The 18,691-nt window shown below is 42.7% G+C and overlaps 1 protein-coding gene across 1 annotated transcript in view; it reads right to left on the bottom strand.

Annotated features, from left to right (window-relative positions):
* Nucleotides 1-18,691, bottom strand: part of slc35f1 (solute carrier family 35 member F1) — a gene marked incomplete at both ends in the record, with an annotated part of 110,061 nt that overhangs the window by 17,291 nt on the left and 74,079 nt on the right. The window contains one exon of the mRNA XM_080537320.1: nucleotides 10,806-10,965. Coding sequence (XP_080393446.1) covers nucleotides 10,806-10,965 — 160 coding nt within the window. The remainder of the gene's footprint in view (nucleotides 1-10,805; nucleotides 10,966-18,691) is intronic.

Here is an 18,691-nt window from a genome sequence, read left to right as displayed (position 1 = left end):
GAGGTGTTCCGCGTGGTCCTGGGCTTTTTGGGGATCCGTGAACGAGGTCTGCACTCCGCCAGTGTTTATCAGGAGTCTTGCTAGGTAGAGTAGGCCGTATCGGACGCCGGGGAGGTCTCGTAGTATTTCTCTGGTTCTATTGAAGAGCGCCCGCTTCTTTGCGACGGTTGGTGGGTAGTCGGGGAGGATTTGTATCTTTTTGCCTTCGAATTGGAGGTTATTTGTAGTTGCTGCTTTGCGTAGGATGTCTTCCAAGGAGTGGTAATTATGCAAGCGTAGGACGAAGGGCCGGGGTGGCTCATTACCTTTCTGTTGTTGTCGTAGCGTCCTATGGGCCCTGTCAATCGGTGGTTTCTCCTCCAGAGAAAGTACCTGTTGTAGCAGTTGGGCGACAAATTCCCGTGGTCTGGGTCCCTCTTTCCCCTCGGGTACCCCTATTATTCTGATGTTGTGCCGCCTTGAACGTCCCTCCAAATCTTCAAATCTTCGAATTTAACTTGTGCAATTTCATTTCAAAGTGCTGTGATAGCAGCTAGCACTCTGTTGGTCGGATCTTCTTCCATGATCGCCCCGTCTGGCAGCTCAGGCGCGTGAGGTGCTTGTCTTAGGCCTTGTTCGTCTTGTTCATCCTGTTCGTTTTTCCAGATTTTTGGCTTCCCCATGTTTAGTTTTGCCTCTCTATGGTTTCCTCTCACTTCTCTATATGTTGACTTCGCTTCGAAGTTAGTTTGGGTGTAGGTTTGTTTGTGTTTTTGTTTAGTTATAATATTAATTTGTGGGAGCTATCGGGAAACGCGTGCTACTCCGCCATTGCTCAACAGCGCCCCCGTCAGCTCGCTTCTTGATTGGCTACATTCCATCCACGTCACAATCGGACTCGCGAGCAGGGTTGCCAGATGGGATTCACCTTTTCCACCCTAACCACAGTCTAAAACCGCTAATTCCACCAAAAAACCGAGCCCATCTGGCAACCCTGCTCTGGAGTTGTCGGGAGTCGGGAGTTGCCCACACACAATTATTATTATTATTATTATTATTAACCTTTATTTAACCAGATAGGTCAGTTGAGAACCAATTCTCATTTATAATGATGATCTGGCCAATTGGCAGAACAGAGGCAAGTCTGTACACAAAACACAACACAGTATATACAATATAAAACACAACCCAATATATACAATATAAAACATGAGTGCAATACACGACAAGTATTAAAAACATCTATACATCACAACACAGTATGTAAAAGACAGCAGGGACCAGGGGGAAGTTATCTTAAAAGCAGGTGCAGTGATCCGAAACAACATCTAAAAGTGAGTGTTTAAAGGTGGGTAACGCGATTAGAGTGGTGAGTTTTAGTGTCAACTGCAACGCATTCCAGTCAGTGGGGGCAGCAAACTGAAAAGAATGACGGCCAAAGGAGGTGCGGACTTTGGGGGGGACCAGAGTGATATATTTGCTGGAGCGGAGATTGCATGTGCTGGATGAGAAGTTCAGTAGTGAGCAGAGGTAGGGGGGGGATTTGCCAATGATGGATTTATAGATGAACTGATACCAGTGGGTCAGTCGCCTGGTGTGTGGAGTGATGGCCAGTTGACTTGGGAGTACAGGTCGCAGTGATGTGTGTTGAAAGGGGCACCAGTGACAAAGCGGATGGCAGTGAGATGGATGACGTCCAGTTTATTGAGATGGTTTTTGGGGGCAATCCTGTAAATAATATCTCCATAGTCCAGAATTGGCAGGATGGTAATTTTTACCAAGGTGTGTTTTGCAGAGTGGGTGAAGGAAGCTTTATTGCGGTACAGGAAACCAATTCTTGTTCTGACTTTGGTGAGTAGGTTATTGATGTGGGTTTGGAAGGAGAGTGAACTATTCTAGTGCTGACCCATCCAGTGAGGTGATTTTTGGGGGACAGGAGGCTTGGGGTAGGGTCCGATTGAAGATCATGCATTTAGTTTTTTCGGTGTTTAGGAGAAGGTGGAGGTTGGAGAAGGCATATTGGATGCTATTAAAGCTGTGTTGGAGGTCGGTCAAGGCAGTGTTCAGAGAGGGGCCAGACGTGTAAAGAATGGTGTCGTCGGCGTACAGATGGATGTAGGAGTTGCCAGCCGCATGAGCAATGTTATTTATAAAAATATTAAATAGTGTTGGACCCAGAATGGAGCCCTGAGGGACACCCATGGACAGGGACATTGGGTCAGACAGCAGGCCTTCAGCTCTCACAGACTGCACACGACCAGAGAAGTAGTTGCTAAACCATGCCAGGCATTCCTCTGCGAGTCCAACATCCTTGAGTCTGTCAAGCAGGATGCAGTGGTCCACGGAGTCAAAGGCCTTTGCCAGGTCAATAAATACAGCTACACAGTAGTGCTTGGAGTCAATGGCGCATATAATGTCGTTTAGCACTTTAAGTGTTGCAGAGGCACAACCGTAGCCAGATCTAAAGCCGGATTGCGTAGTGCTGAAAATACTGTAGGACTCCAGATGGTGGGTGAGCTGATTGTTGACCAGTTTCTCTAGGACTTTGGAGAGGCAGGGTAGGATGGATATGGGCCTATAACAGTTTAGATCTAACTTGTCACCTCCCTTGAAGAGTGGGATGACAGCAGCAGATTTCCAGTCCATGGGGAATTCTGAGGTTTGCAGGGAGAGGTTGAACAGACAGGTGATGGGGGCTGAGACAATGTGAGCTGCTAATTTCAGATAGAAAGGGTCCAGATCATCCAGCCCGGCTGATTTATAAGCGTCCAGTTTTTTATTTATTTATTTTTTTGATTTTATCCCTTTTTCACCCAATTTGGTAGCCAATTGAACCCAACCTAGCATCCAATTATCCCCTGCCTATTGCGTAGGATCCGCCGCACGACCCCGTGGCCGGCAGCCCCAGAGGAGGCCGCCAGGCAGACTAGCTGACTGGCTCCTCGAGCCCAGCACCGTTATTCCGGCACTCCGGGGGCGCTGTTGCGCGACGGATCCTTGTCCGGAAATATTCCTATACCGCCCTCGGGAGCGGCCGCTCAATATGCCGCTCCCTGTGTGTGCCCCGGCCATATCCGGATCTGGCGAGCTGGGATTCGATCCCAGTCCCCGGTGGGCAGCTTGCACTAGTGGCTAGTGCTTAGACCACTACACCACCGCGGGGCATAAGGGTCCAGTTTAAGCAACTCCCTAAGCACCTCACTCTCCTCTACTGGCTGGAAGGAGAAGCACAGAGTGCTTGGGGGGGGACCAGTGCTAGGGGTTGAAGCAGCATGGTTGACAGTGGGAGTGGGAGGGGTGTAGCAGTTGCAAAAGCATGACCAGCCCTAACAAAGTGCTTGTTAAAACAGTCCACCATGGAGGCTTTATCTGAGATGACAATGTCCTCAGATTTGATTGCCGTGGGTAGTTGAGAGGATGTGTTTTTATTTTCCATGGTTTTGACAGTCTTCCAAAACTGTTTGGGGTCGGATCCGCATGTCGAGAATTGATGTTTGTAAAAAACTGCTTTTGTTTTCCTGATCGACTGGGTGCATTTGTTCCTTAGCTCCCTGAAGGATTGCCAGTCAGAGGAGTTTTTGGAGGCCTTTGCTTTACGCCAGAGCAGGTGTTTTTTCCGGATCAGCTCAGACAGTTCGGTGCAAAACCAGGGGCTGTAGCGATTCTTGGTTCTGAATTTTTTAAAGGGGGCATGTCTATTCAAAATGGTGGAAAAAGTGCTTTTGAAAAGGGACCATGCATCCTCAACAGTGGGGATGAGATTCATTCTGGACCAGTCTGCAAGTGCCAGGTCATGCAAGAAGGCCTGCTCATTAAAGTTTTTAAGCAAGAGGACTTTTGGTCGTAAATATTGAACACGCTTAATATTTACGATTGTCAGCCCCGACCATTTTCCGAGCAGATTGTCGGGAGAAATGGACTCTTAACACACCTCACACTACAGGATAATCTTGTAGGATAATCTTTAGAGCCATCCGATAATCGGGCGTTTGCTGTCCTTGGTCAGAAGGAGGAAAATCGGCCCAAAATCGGCCAGATTATCTTTATGTGTGTACCAGGCTTTAGTGTAGCGGTAATAGTAATAGCGTATACCGCGGTATTTGAAAATAGCAATGGTGTCTGTTTCAATACCATCATAAGAACAATTCTGCCCAATGTGTGCATATACAGTATATAATAAACGCCTTAAAGAGAAGGTCATTTGTTCCATTAAATGCAAATGCTCAACTGTTTTAACAAAGAGACTGACAGTAGGACAGATTTTCTGAAGCCAACATTTTGTGATGGCCTTTTTAACTGCCACCAGTAATATTTGTAGGAGGTAGGTATCATTTTTACTTAGTCCATCAGGGATGAGTCCAAGATAAAAAGATGTAAAAGACATACTAATGCTAAACCCCAGGGTTCTTGAAATGATCTTTGCAACTTCCGTCCAAAAAGTCTGGATAGGAGGACAAGACCAGAAAACATGTCCGTGATCAACCATGGTCTCTCCACATTCCCTCCAGCAACCAAGCTCAGTACCAGTTTGTTTAGACTTCTGTTTAGGAGTGATAAAAAAGCAAATTAAGTTTTTCCAACAAAAGTCTCTCCAGGTTAGGGAGTTGGTGGAGGATGACTGTACATCCCATGCATTCAACCACATGTCCTCTGATATTTCCAAGTTCAGGTCCTTTTCCCATCGCTGTCTCACATAGTCTGTCGTGACCTTATTCAATGACATAATGCCCTGATACAACCTACTTATGAGGCCTTTAGTGTTTCCTGAATTATAAGCAGGGGTGCACATAACTGGTGCGCCAGTGCGCATGCGTCGCCAAAATGCATGCTGCGCGGCAGATCAGCTGCATGAAGGCGCTCTTGCGCACCGCGCTGGGAGAGGAATTTACTTCCTCAAAATCCAACTGCTGCCTGCTGCATCACTGAGGCACCCGACGAGCCGTCAAAATGTCCAAGAAGCAAGCCCCACTAAGTAACTATTTGCCGGCGCTTCCCCTCACGAAAACATTCGGAAAGTATCGTAACTCGTACTTTCATTCCGCGTATCGCGTATCGCACGGTTATCACGCCGACACGTGAAAATTCAGTCCCGAACGACTCGTCGTTAAAAGGAAAAACAACACCAAGGGACTTCACGTTTCTTTACTCTGAAGCTTTCAAACGTTCAGACGTTTGTTTTACAGCTTCATTATCGCACCTCGACCCCTGACCCAGGGAATATGGTTGGGAATTCTATTAGAAAAAGAAGAAAAAAAGACTTTGTTGCACAATCAAAATAATGAGCTATTTAAAGTGATAGCCTACAACATCCTCTACCATTGTTGAAATTGAGGACAGTGATAACTTACAGCAGTCAAGAGAGCAGTGATGATGATGATGATGATTAAGCTTGTAGCATAAATAAATGCTTAGGCTGTAACTTTTTGTTGAAAAGTTGATTTCAGTGTTTACAGAAGAACAGAGCAGTGCTTAAAGAGATGTCAGTTGATTTCATTGTGTTTAAAGAACAGACATTCAGTTAGTGCTTAAAGAGATGTCAGTTGATTTCATTGTGTTTAAAGGAGTCTGACAGACTTTCATGCTTAAAGAGCAGTCATTTGATTTTGCATTTGTTTCTTTTGTTTTGCACACAATAATTAGTTCGTTCATCTTTATTTATGAATAAATGTCGTTTTGCTAATATAAGTTATCCATGTATCCCTTTTTCATCCATCCTGTGGGACGGGTCGTGACTCGTGAGCTCGGGGAGCACCAAGCAGCATCCCTAGGTGCTCCTCTGAGCACTGGCCCCAAAAAGTTATGTGCACCCCTGATTATAAGCCTCAATAAAAATATGAACAACCATGGGTGGATCTCGTGGATTAGAACATTTTACCTCTTTACAAAAGTAATCACGGAGCTGTAAATACCTGAAAAAGTCTGTCCTATCCAACCCATATGTTTGACGTAAATCATCAAAACAGGCAAGCTCCCGTTGCTTGACTATCTTGCATAAGGAGGTGATACCTAAACAGGCCCATCGCCTATATCTACCATCTTGTGATGCCGGCATAAAATCAGGATCATTATGCCGGCCATCTAAGCAGTTTGATCTCTTTTTGGAGTTGGAAACGTTTAACCACTTCTACCCAGACCTTAAGTGATACGTTCACCCATTGGCTCGTTGTCTGCAATAGTTCTTTTTCCCTGCCGGCACAGCCAAGCAACGCCTGCACGGGTGCATCTATTAGTGACAACTCTATAGTCTTCCACCTGGCTTCGTATGAAGGATTACACAAATATACAAGGGGTCTCAATTGTGCTGACAGATAATAATCCCTTAAAGATGGGAGGGCCATGCCCCCACTCCCCCGCGGCAGCAGAAGAGTGGAAAATCTCACCCTTGGTCTCTTTTTATCCCAAATGAATCGTGAAATATGTTTGTTCCATTCTCTAAATTGTTTCAGAGGGATTTCTACTGGAAGTGATATGAAAAGATACAGTAACCTAGGGAGAATATTCATTTTGACTGTCCTGATTCTGCCACCAAAGTCAAGAGGGAGCAGGGCCCACCCACGAAGATCACTATATATCTTTTTACTAATAGAATTATAGTTAATGTCAAAATGCTGTGACAGATCTTTGGGTAAGTTTACTCCCATGGACAAACACTCTTAACACTAGGAAAGCCGTGAGGTGTCATCGGGCACCAGTGAGTACAAAAAAAATGCTACCTTTGCACTCGATCAAATGTCAGGACCCTCCTTTCATGACTTTTCCTAGATATGTGCGTTCTACCACCCAGCATCTTTACATTTTCAAAATCGAGTTAGTATAAAGCGATTTTGCAGTATTTCTGTGTGTGCCTGTGTATTTGCCTTGGAATTCGGCTGCAATTCTCTTTTATATCAGCAGAGGTAGCAAGGGGACACACACTGTGCTCAAACTTCAGGCTTTAGTGCTGAATTAGATATAGTGGATAAGACTGATAAGTATGTTACATAATGTGTTTATATAGCAATAGGGATACATAAGATATGTATATGTACAGACAGTTATGAAAATGATAAACTGTACAGTTGTCTCCCAATCCCTTCAGATTTGTTGGAGCTGAGTTTTTTTTTTCACCCAAGTTCCATGCAATAGTGATAAGATATTATGATATGTGTAGCCTATGTACAGTTATGAATGATACACTGCACAGTATGTACCTATCAAGTTGTGTGGTGCATGCATAGCTACCGCAGCAAAGTAGTTCATCAACGAATATTATATAACAAACGGATATTTATAATATTGTATATAATGTATTTTTTGTATATCACTGTAGACCACGGTGCTAGACCACTGGACCACCTCAGGCCACCAGTAATAACCATAATTGTGCATTACTATTTACAATTAGTAGTCTCCTAATCTCGCTACAGTTTGAGCGAGACTGTAACTGTCATTGTTTCAGCCCATTCTTGCCTATAGACAACTGTACAATCATTCATATTGAGTTTATTCACCCAATAAAGTAAAGATGAATAATACTGCCCTTCACCTTATTATCAGATGTTCAGTTATGATTAGACCTGTGTCGGCAATGATAATAATACACAACAGGCAAGACGGTTGTAGCCTATATACGCAGATTAATATTTGTAGATTCGTTTTCGAACATTAGATAGTTGATTTTGGCAACATTGTAGTAGCCAATTGCAGAGTGTATTAATTATTTTGTTTGTTTGAATCCTCACTGTGTTCATGTTGTGCAGTGAACAAACAATTGTTGGGTGAATAAACTGTCTCTTGCCGTGAAATGTGTACATCGAATAAAATGATGTCGGCGATGATTATGCCTGTAATCATCAACGATATAACGAACGGATATTTCTGAGTGGGGCAGTCCCAGATATAGTGAAGACAGACAGGAAAGTAAGGAGAAGAAGGGAGAGAGTATATTGACAATTGATAATAAGATATTGATAATGTATTTCGCTGTCGACCAAAATTGTTTGAAATTACGTGCTTGTGCATTGAATGACACTATGTACAGCGCTGTCAATTTTCAAATAATGCAATAGGCTATATATATGAATGTTCAGTTATGATATGAAGTAGCCAACAATTCTCATGTCGACCATGATAATAATAGGCTACAACAAGGTTGTACATAGATATACGCAGATTCATATTTGGATAGTTGATTTTGGCAACATTGTAGTAGCCAATTGCAGAGTGTATTAATTATTTAGTTTGTTTGAATCCTCACTGTGTTCATGTTGTGCAGTGAACAAACAATTGTTGGGTGAATAAACTGTCTCTTGCCGTGAAATGTGTACATCAAATAAAATGATGTCGGCGATGATTATGCCTGTAATCATCAACGATATAACGAACGGATATTTCTGAGTGGGGCAGTCCCAGATTTAGTGAAGACAGACAGGAAAGTAAGGAGAAGAAGGGATAGAGTATGTTGACAATCGATAATAAGATATTGATAATGTATTTCGCTGTCGACCAAAATCGTTTGAAATTACGTCCATAGCAGACTGCAGACTGCTATGGAGGTATATTGAAAAATATGATTATAAATAGGCTACGGGATGGCAGATTGCAAACATATTCAATGGGATGTAATTAGGCAATTGTTTATCACAGATGAATCCTGACAATTGAATGCCATTGAGATTGATACTCGGTAGCCTAATAGTGATAATGACTTCTATTTGAATACAGTTATGGCCTCATTATTTTGCATTCCTTGTTTTGTGGTAAACGAATCTCTTTCTGATCGTCCCCGTTCACAAAAACCGAAGGTGATAAGCTGACAGAGCAGCTGACTCTCTGTTCTGTCCCCGTTTCTCTGGAACTTTATGCATTTCTAGAGGTAGTGTCTTGTCAAACAATTGTTGGGTGAATAAACTGTCTCTTGCCACAAATCGGAATTCTCTTGCCGTGAAATGTGTACATCAAATAAAATGATGTCGGCGATCTTCTAGAACTGGAGCGGGACGGGCGCGTGCGACTGCAATGTACCATATATATCTCATATATATCTCGTTCCAGCTAGTCAACTCGTGTTCCAAATACAGATGACTCAATAAGACATAGCCCGCAGCGCAGAGGGCGATATTGATAGTATTGTATTGTATTTTTTGTATATAATGTTGTTGTATAATGTTTTTTCTGAGTGGGGCAGTCCCACTCATATAGTTTTCATTTTATTGAACTGATATAGTGAAGACAGACAGGAAAGTAAGGAGAAGAAAGGTATAAGTCTAGCGCGCCTGTCTCGTTCCAGCGAGGCAACTTTTGACAAATAAACGTGTAGGCTAAGAACTAGTTTCTAAAGTGAGTTACAATCACTTGATGTAATGGTTGATGCATGGGGGAGGGTCATCTTATTCTCAATTATCTCTTTTTGATCGTTTCCGATCACCACACAAAGGATGCCAATTCATCCAACAAGCCCTTCAAACCATCCCCCACCAGAAAGGTTGTACTCAGTTGTACTCAACTCTCTCAACTCTCGCAGCAGTAGTAATGAAAGTCATTGCAGTAGCCTACATTTGATTATGTAATCATCAACGAATATTATATAACGAACGGATATTTATAATAGACCTACAGTATATAATGTATTTATTACTATTATTTGTTTTATTATAATAATCAACCATCATTCATTAGTAGCCTAATGAAAACTCCTGCAGTCCCGATCAATCTCCTCTCCACTTTACCGTGCATGCACGCGCTCCTGTGAGATCATTCAAGTTTCAAGTTTATTTGTCATTATACCAAATACAATTATATAATCTAATCAAAATAAAAAGAATGAACATATTCAGCCATTCCATATAATAACATATAATATAGCAGTTGCAGGGGCTGACAGGCTGACGTTACCGGCGAATTTCACGACAAATAAACATACTTTATCACTGTGAAGCTCATAATTATGATAACACAATATTGCAATATTTATTACTATTCTTTTTTAATAATGGTAATCAACTTTCATTCATTAGTAAAGCTCCCGCAGTCACAATCAATCTCCTCTCCATATGTATCATTTAATTTGTAGTTCGTTTTCAGCTGACTCAAGCTTCATATCAGATTGTGCTAATAATTTCCCCACTTCTCTGCGCATAGGACATTTTTAGAGGTAGCCTAGTGATCTTGTAATTTTCTCTTCTTGTGTGACATCGCCATCCAGCGATTTTTGTGCGTCAGTACACACTCCCCCATTGTGAAGAGTGGTCGTGTGATTTGAAAAGTAGGTAAAAAACGTCGCTGTTCTAGTGTTAAGGCTTCAGAAAGAGTTGGGGGAAAAACGATGGGAAAAATGGTGCGATTATTTAGCCAATGAAGATGGTGATTCTTTGTACTGATTGTATGTTTATATGCTGTATTTGCTGACCCCATGACCTTGTGTATGTATGTATGTATGTATTTTTTTGACGCTATTGAAAGTGACGACAAAACTTTTTGTAAACAATGTAATTTGTAAAATAAATAACCGTTACAAGTTCTGCACTTTGTACTCGGGTGAGTGTTGGCAGTGTTTCCATACATAGACAAGACTGTCTGCCCGCCTGCCTGTGTGTATGTGTGTGTGTGTGTGTGTGTGTGTGTGTGTAGGTGTGCATCTGTGTGCCCATGTGTGTGCCCCTGTGTGTGTGTGTGTGTGTGCCCCTGTATGTATGTGTGTGTGTGTGTGTGTGTGTGTGTGTGTGACTGTGTGTGTGTGAGTGTGTGTGCCCCTGTATGTGTGGGTGTGTGTGTGTGTGACTGTGTGTGTGTGTGTGTGTGCCCCTGTGTGTGTGTGTGTGTGTGTGTGTGTGTGTGTGTGTACTCACCCTGGCCCTGCTGCCGGCCCACCAGCACGTCGGCCCCCACCATGACGCCGATGCCCACCAGACACACCGCGATGCCCAGGAAGTGGACCGGCCGGTACCTCACCAGCAGGAAGAACCAGGACAGCAGCAGGACCACCGGGATCACAAAGCAGTCCAGCAGCTGAGGGGGGGGACGAGAGAGAGAGATCACAAAACAGTCCAGGAGCTGAGGGGGGGGGGGGGGTTGGTGGGGGGAGGAGAGGGGGTAGGGGGGGAGGAGGGGGGTGGGGGGACGAGAGAGATCCCCAAAATGCATTGCGTGTCTCTTCAGTCTCGGCAAACTGCGTCATACAAACTCATCATACAGCTGTTGTTTACATTGTCCGATAGCCTGGAGACCGAAAAGTTCTCAAAAAGTTTTTTGCACAGATTTGAGTGTGCAGATGCTGCTTTTTCACGCTCTATTTGATACTCTTCAGCTGCAGCACCTCAGCTATGTCTGATCACGGATGAGCGATGGTATTTTCACTATATTGGGAATTAACATGGTGAACATTAACATTCTTAGACATAATAATAATAATAATAATAACAATAATAATACATTAGACTTATATAGCGCCTTTCTAGACACTCAAAGACGCTTTACAAACTGAAAAGAACGAGTAATAATAATAAAAAGACACAAAAAGGCTACATGTAGTCATGTAAAGCATGACTACATCGTCATGATTACAAAGATGCCACTTGAAATGCATGAAATCCAAGTTTATTCGTGTCTTACACACACGTTCGCCTAGTATTTGACTGCCTGTAGCCCAGTCACGAATGGTCCCAGTAGTGTAGCTTCAAGTTCAGTTGTATTGTGCTTGCTGTAGCAAGCCCACGATATGTTATTGCTGATATATTTATTTGAATCCTGTTCTTTTACCAACTGCTAAGACAACAATAAAGTAAGCTAGTTACTTTAGCTAGATAAAGATATCTTCCAACGTTTCTGTCGAACCCAGCAATGAAGGTATCTAAGGTATCTTTAATTCCCCGCTGCCGGCCAGTGCGAAATGCATTCTGGGAGGCAGTATGCATACTGCAGTCGGCTGGTATTGGCATACTTATTATGAATTTAGTAGTCAGTATGCAGTATATACTCAGTGAGTGGCCAAATCGCACCATATGTATATATATATATATATATACACCAATTCATAGCTTTCAGTCACGTGGTTTCTTCCCTAGCAACCACCAACCTGACGGGCAAAAAGTATCATAGCAACATCGCTCAACATGGCTGCCTACTATTTAGACCACCTCACCCATGAAGAACTATCAAGATACACGACGGTGATAGGAGTGGAGGATTGACACCATTCAAATAGTGTTGGATTCCCTGTCTTCTACTCTATCCGGACACGTTGGAATTATTATCATAACCCCCGGAGAATCAAAGTTATTGACCTGCAAAGGGTGCCTCCTTGACCGGCTTTTCCCGTGAATAACACCGGTTATGGAGGTGGTACAAACATAAGACTATTATTGCTACATTCACCATCAGTATACGGTCATTTTGAGCCCTTAACCACCGCGCTGACACCCCGAGAAGATATACTTTTAATATGAAACTCGATCAACCGGGCGTTCACCGGCTGCTGGACGAAACTCCCAACTCCCGCTGTCAGCGAGGCGAGGGAATATGTATATCCGGGAATTCGCTCCTTGCTGTGTCCACGGTGATAGGAGTGGAGGATCGACTCCATTCAAATAGTGTTGGATTCCCTGTCTTCTACTCTATCCGGACACGTTGGAATTATTTTCCTAACCCCCGGAGAATCAAAGTTATTGACCTGCAAAGGGTGCCTCCTTGACCGGCTTTTCCCGTGAATAACACCGGTTATGGAGGTGGTACAAACATAAGACTATTATTGCTAAATTCACCATCAGTATACGGTCATTTTGAGCCCTTAACCACCGCGCTGACACCCCGAGAAGATATACTTTTAATATGAAACTCGATCAACCGGGCGTTCACCGGCTGCTGGACGAAACTCCCAACTCCCACTGTCAGCGAGGCGAGGGAATATTTATATCCGGGAATTCGCTCCTTGCTGTGTCCACGGTGATAGGAGTGGAGGATCGACTCCATTCAAATAGTGTTGGATTCCCTGTCTTCTACTCTATCCGGACACGTTGGAATTATTTTCCTAACCCACGGGAAATCAAAGTAATTAACCCGCAAAAAGTGGGTTTTGCCCGTGGGTTTTGCCCGCAAAAAGTGCCTTTTGCCCGTCAGGTGGGCGTTTCCACTATGCTGTGGCTGTGAATACAACCTTCTCCACAGAAACCCAGACTGTCAATGGTGGGTAATTTAAAGTGTAAGAATGGTTTACCTGACATTGGGAAAATGTGTATATTACATTTCTATCACAATATTGTGTGTTATCTGCACCAAAATATTACTTCCGTGCCGTGTCAGTACTGTTAGCCACACTACACAGCTACACTGACCACCCATAGAACCAACGGTAACGTTTAGGTAAAGTTAATTAGCACTCACCTTCGCTTTGACAATAAAAAATGTATCGTCCTTCACCTCCCAAACGATAGCATTACTAATCTAACTTAGTATTAGTATCTAATATGGTTTAGTATCTAACTATTTAATATCAGTAGTTATCCGTGTCTCCATAAGAGGCAGCACTAGTCTAGTTTGCATAAAGGGGCTGGGTATGCTTTTGATAGACAGGGTGGGCTAGTGAGATCATCTGGCCTTGCAGCTGGGTTGACAAACTGATAAGGGGTGACGGGTGATCCTAGAACAGTTTAATGAACACACATTACAAAAATAGCACCCCAGATGGGCCCTATAAAAGGCTGAACCAAGCCATGATGGTCAGTATGTGTTGGGGACCGCTTGTTCGCTTGTGTGTTCCTTAGCGCTGCTCACTGTTTGTTGCATCTTGTGAAGTGTGCAATAAACTTTACTTCAACTACAGCCACTGTGTTTTCCTTGGTTTTTGCATTTTTTAGTGATCGTTATACAGAGTCTTCAAAATCTCTCCTGGTAAATATATTAAATATTTTGAGTGGGACAAATTGTCAAATACAATTCAGATCTGTCAAATACAATTCAATTTCTGCTAGCACTATAATAGCTCCATAGTTTCATCTCATCCATGTGAATGTTAGAAGCCTGGTTCCCAAGATGGATGAGTTACACCAAATTGCAGCCCGTTCCAAGGCTGCAGTGATAGCTGTGTCTGAAACATGGTTAGATGAATCTGTGCTGGACAGTGAGATTGATCTGGATTACATCATACTTTGACGGGATCGAAATCGTAATGGAGGTAGGGTATGTTTGTTCATTAGAAGTGATATATGTTTCAAACCCAGTGTGTCCTCTATATGCATTAAATCGTGGCGGGCTCCGCCACTAATTCATTCAGTTATTATGACCGGAGAACAGAAAAAAAGCAGATTGAAGCTAGATTTAGGCCGCTTCCAGACCTACATTTCGTTACGATTTAGGGTGTAGTAAATTACAATATGTTACAATGTTGCAATTAACCTCGTCGTTTGTGTTCGCACTGCAATCGAGACTGAATCGCTCTCAACAGGCGCGCGGCGCTTGCAAAACAGTTTTGTGATTGGTCCGAATTTCGCGGGACATTTGGATTTTAGGAAATCACTCTCCTCTCTCTCTCTTCGCCCATCGCCGGTGCCTTTAATCCCGTATCCTAATAAAAAATGCAACATCATCAGCGACGACTGTGGGTTATTGCATTTACTGCTGTTCTCTGGTTCATGTTCTTATACCAGTGCTCAGTATACAAGTATTTTAATGAACATTCGTAATGTAGTCTCTGATGTTCATGGTCAACTAAATCAGCCTATTTTGTGAAACAAATAATGTTCCCGCTAATGGGTTAACTGAGCAGCCTCGCGCCTAACGCTAGCTTCGAACTATTCATAGCATAAACGTTGGTAAATGTCATAAACGACACAGTATTGGCAGAGGGAAAGAAGGGGAGTCAAATTTTTATTGACAACGGATTTACATGCTGGAAAAACATGCAGCTAAAATTCAGGGAACATTTGGACAATAAGAGACACAAGGTGTGGTCGCATGGTCTAATTACAGGGCAAAATGCACGGGGCAAAAATAATCTATTGCCTCTAAAATCATCACGAACAGAACGGCGGAGGTACGGGTAAACAGGGTTCATGTCGCTGTCATTAAAGGTAAGAATTGGTTTTCTTTAACTCAGCTGATGCATTACCTTGCTGTTGGTTGTTTACCGAATCTGTCACACTGTGATTTTACTTGTGTAAACAGTTAGTGAGTAACGTTAGTCGGTTTTGTGCGTGTACTCTCATGTAGGCCTACTTCGTATTGATGAGCTGATGATCTGTCATTGTGTGTGTGTGTGTGTGTGTGTGTGTGTATGTATGTATGTGACTGTCAGTCACAAGTTTATATTCTACGGATGTTGTTCAGTGCTGTATGCGCGTTCCCGGTTCCATGTGTACTCTACTCTTGTGTACTTCATATTCGATGAGCTGATTATCTCTCGTGTACTTCATATTCGATGAGCTGATGATCTTTCTGTGTGTGTCAGTGTCTTGGGCGTATCTGTCAATCACATGTATATTATACGGTAACCGATGTTCAGTGCTGTATGCGCGTTCCGCATGTTCTGCTGCAGCTGTAGGATATCTTGGTATTTGATCACCTTCTATATAAAATCCCCTGCTCGGCTTTAATGACTTAACCTCTATTTAAAAAATATATAAAGTTTGCCACCCTCTAGTTTTTGGTGAAATTATGTCTTTGTTTTGAGCGCCAGTGTGCGTTTCATGCGCGTGCACGCGAAAAAATGCGCGGGCACTATGCGCGCGAAAACTCACCACCCAGCCACTAATGTGAAAAATCCTGGAGGAAACACTGAAACCACACCCCGATTTTCATACAATGGGACTGGAAATTATTTGGGCTGCTCCCTGCTCCCTAAAACACGACCTTTCCTTGTTGGTGTTTGCTACAGACCTCCTAAACAGATCAGCCTCATTGAATAACTTAAATAAATTATTTGGCCTCACACAGCTTAACAGAACCAACAAGGGTGTGTTTTGATAGCGAGTCATTTTGGACTTGATATTGGTATCAGGCATTGCAAAGATTTGTCAGTCAGGTGTGTTAGATATTGGAATCAGTGACCACAAAATGATTTTTTTGTACTCGTCAGGTTACCAAATCAAAGGTCAATCTAGGAAAGCAAAAGTCTGTTCAATGAGACAATACTCAAAGGATCTAAGCTCCAAACAGACCATGAGGCATTTTTAAGCTGCAGAAACCAAGCTAGTTACAAGATTCAGAAGGCCAAGTCACAATTCTATATTGATGAATATAATTGGTGAATGAAAATGCGCACCAACCAAAATATCTCTGGAAAGTCTTAAAAGATATTGGTTCTTCAAACAAACCTAAGACCAAATCTTGTAACATTGGCCTCAACATTGACAACGTTCTATGTTTTTACTACTATTGCTGCATCTCTTGTTTCTAAGCTTCCTGCTAGTACAGGAAAATATGGTATATCTTTTTTTTTTTTTTTTTTACAAAGTAAAAGTGTTGTTGATGATATGTTTAATTTGTGTTATGCATCTGAGGAACAAGTGATGGTAATGTTGTCTTTACTCAGTGCCAATAAGGCAACTGGATTGGAAGGCATCCCTGCCAGGTTTTTAAAAGATAGTGCAGAGGTGACAGCCAGTCTTATTACTCATATAGTAAATATATCAATCAAATATGGAATTTTCCCAAGAGAGCTAAAGCAGGCTGGAGTATTCCCACTCAACAAAAAGAACAGCATGGCTGAGGTTGGAAATTATAGGCCAGTGTCTATCTTGAGCATAACATCTAAGATAATTGAGAAAATGATCTTTAATCAACTTCATGATTACCTTAATCGGCATGATTTACTATATGAGTATCAGTCAGGTTTTAGAACTTCATTTTCTACAGACACATGTATTATACACTTCTTTGACCATATATAACTTGGATTGCATATCATGCTGGATCTACAGAAGGCTTTTGACACTGTGGACCACCATATTATTTTCTCTAAGCTGAGGTGTCTGAGTCTAAATCAGATGTCAGTTAAATGGTTTGAATCATACTTAACTGACAGATCTCAGATTTGTGATGTTGAGCGGACCCTTTCAGGGTGACATGTGGGGTGCCCCAGGGGTCCATTACTGTTTCTAATGTATGTCAATGCATTGGTAAGGGAGTGGCTAATTAAGCAATATCACACTCGAGGTCGTGTGTTATACTGAATATCAGCACGGCTGTGATTCGGTCGCAGGTTGCACCGAAGACAATCACAGCCGTGCTGATATTCAGTATAACACACGACCTCGAGTGTGATATTGCTTTTATACAACAGTTCTACAGCGCAATTTATTAGTTAACAGTAATAAGTGACAACAGATTATGATTTGTTTGTTTATTTAATCATTTATTTTGGCTCTGTCAAGAAAAAATAGTTCCGCAACGGGACTGTTCAACTGGACTGTTGCCTAGTAACCTGAACACAAACTAGCTACTTTGTATCGTGTACATTTATTTGTACATTTCCATGTATTGTGCAACCAGTGAAATATGACTCGGTTGAAAGTCGCTTTGGTGGCATGTGTGAATGTGATTCAGAGTCAGACCAGTTGACATCAGACAGCACGCTGCTCCATCGTTTTCTAGTGTGCACATTATAGTCAAATTTATAGTCAAAATAACATAATCCGTTACATGTTGAACGTTCCCTCCAGAACCCAGATTGGGGTACCTGAATTTAGAGCAGTCAACATGTTTCCAGTAGAGCAGCGTGTCGAACAGCTCAAGCTGATACTTATGTTCAGGCTCATAAATGGGACTGCCCCAGCTTACCTGAGCAGTCAAGTTGGGATGGTGCACTCCCGGCATGAGCATAATACTAGAGCCAGTGTACGCTCTTGCACAGTGGCTAGGGTGAACAGCACTGCCGCTCAGAGCTCTTTTTATTATTCAGAGGTTTTATTATGGAACAGTCTCCCTCTGACAGTTAAGGTAGCGCCATCTCTAAATGTTTTTACTGGTCAGGTCAGGTACATCTCTGGAAGAAAGTTTTCCACAGGCATTAGGCTTTGATTTTTTCAACTATACACCTAGCCTTACACGCACACTCATAGTCATACACACTTACACACATACACACTCATACGCAGCACTTTTGTTGTAAAGAATGTGAAAACTGTATTCTGATTGTATCTTGTATGTTGTGGTATATATGCTCTTTGTATGTTTCTTGGTGCATTGTTTTTTGTATGTTCTTGTCTTGGTTGTTTTGTCTACCAACGAGGACCACGTTGGAAACAAGTGTTACAGTACGCTTTTACGTGCTATCCTCTGGGATGTACTGTCTGTACTTTTTACCCAAATCAATCAATCAATCAATCAATCAGTGTGTGTCAGCCCATCCATATGCTTGTCAGTGTGTCAGCCCATCCATATGCTTGTCAGTGTGTCAGCCCATCCATATGCTTGTCAGTGTGTCAGCCCATCCATATGCTTGTCAGTGTGTCAGCCCATCCATATGCTTGTCAGTGTGTCAGCCCATCCATATGCTTGTCAGTGTGTCAGCCCATCCATATGCTTGTCAGTGTGTCAGCCCATCCATATGCTTGTCAGTGTGTCAGACCATCCATATGCTTGTCAGTGTGTCAGCCCATCCATATGCTTGTCAGTGTGTCAGCCCATCCATATGCTTGTCAGTGTGTCAGACCATCCATATGCTTGTCAGTGTGTCAGCCCCCAGCTGGGTCAACCATGATGGAGTGAGATAAGACAGAAGACTGGAGAGGGGGAACGGGAC

This window comes from Nansenia antarctica, assembly GCF_963989245.1.
Source record: "Nansenia antarctica genome assembly, chromosome: 1".
NCBI classification, from domain to species: Eukaryota; Metazoa; Chordata; class Actinopteri; order Argentiniformes; family Microstomatidae; genus Nansenia; species Nansenia antarctica.
This window is presented reverse-complemented; position numbering and strand designations above follow the sequence as displayed.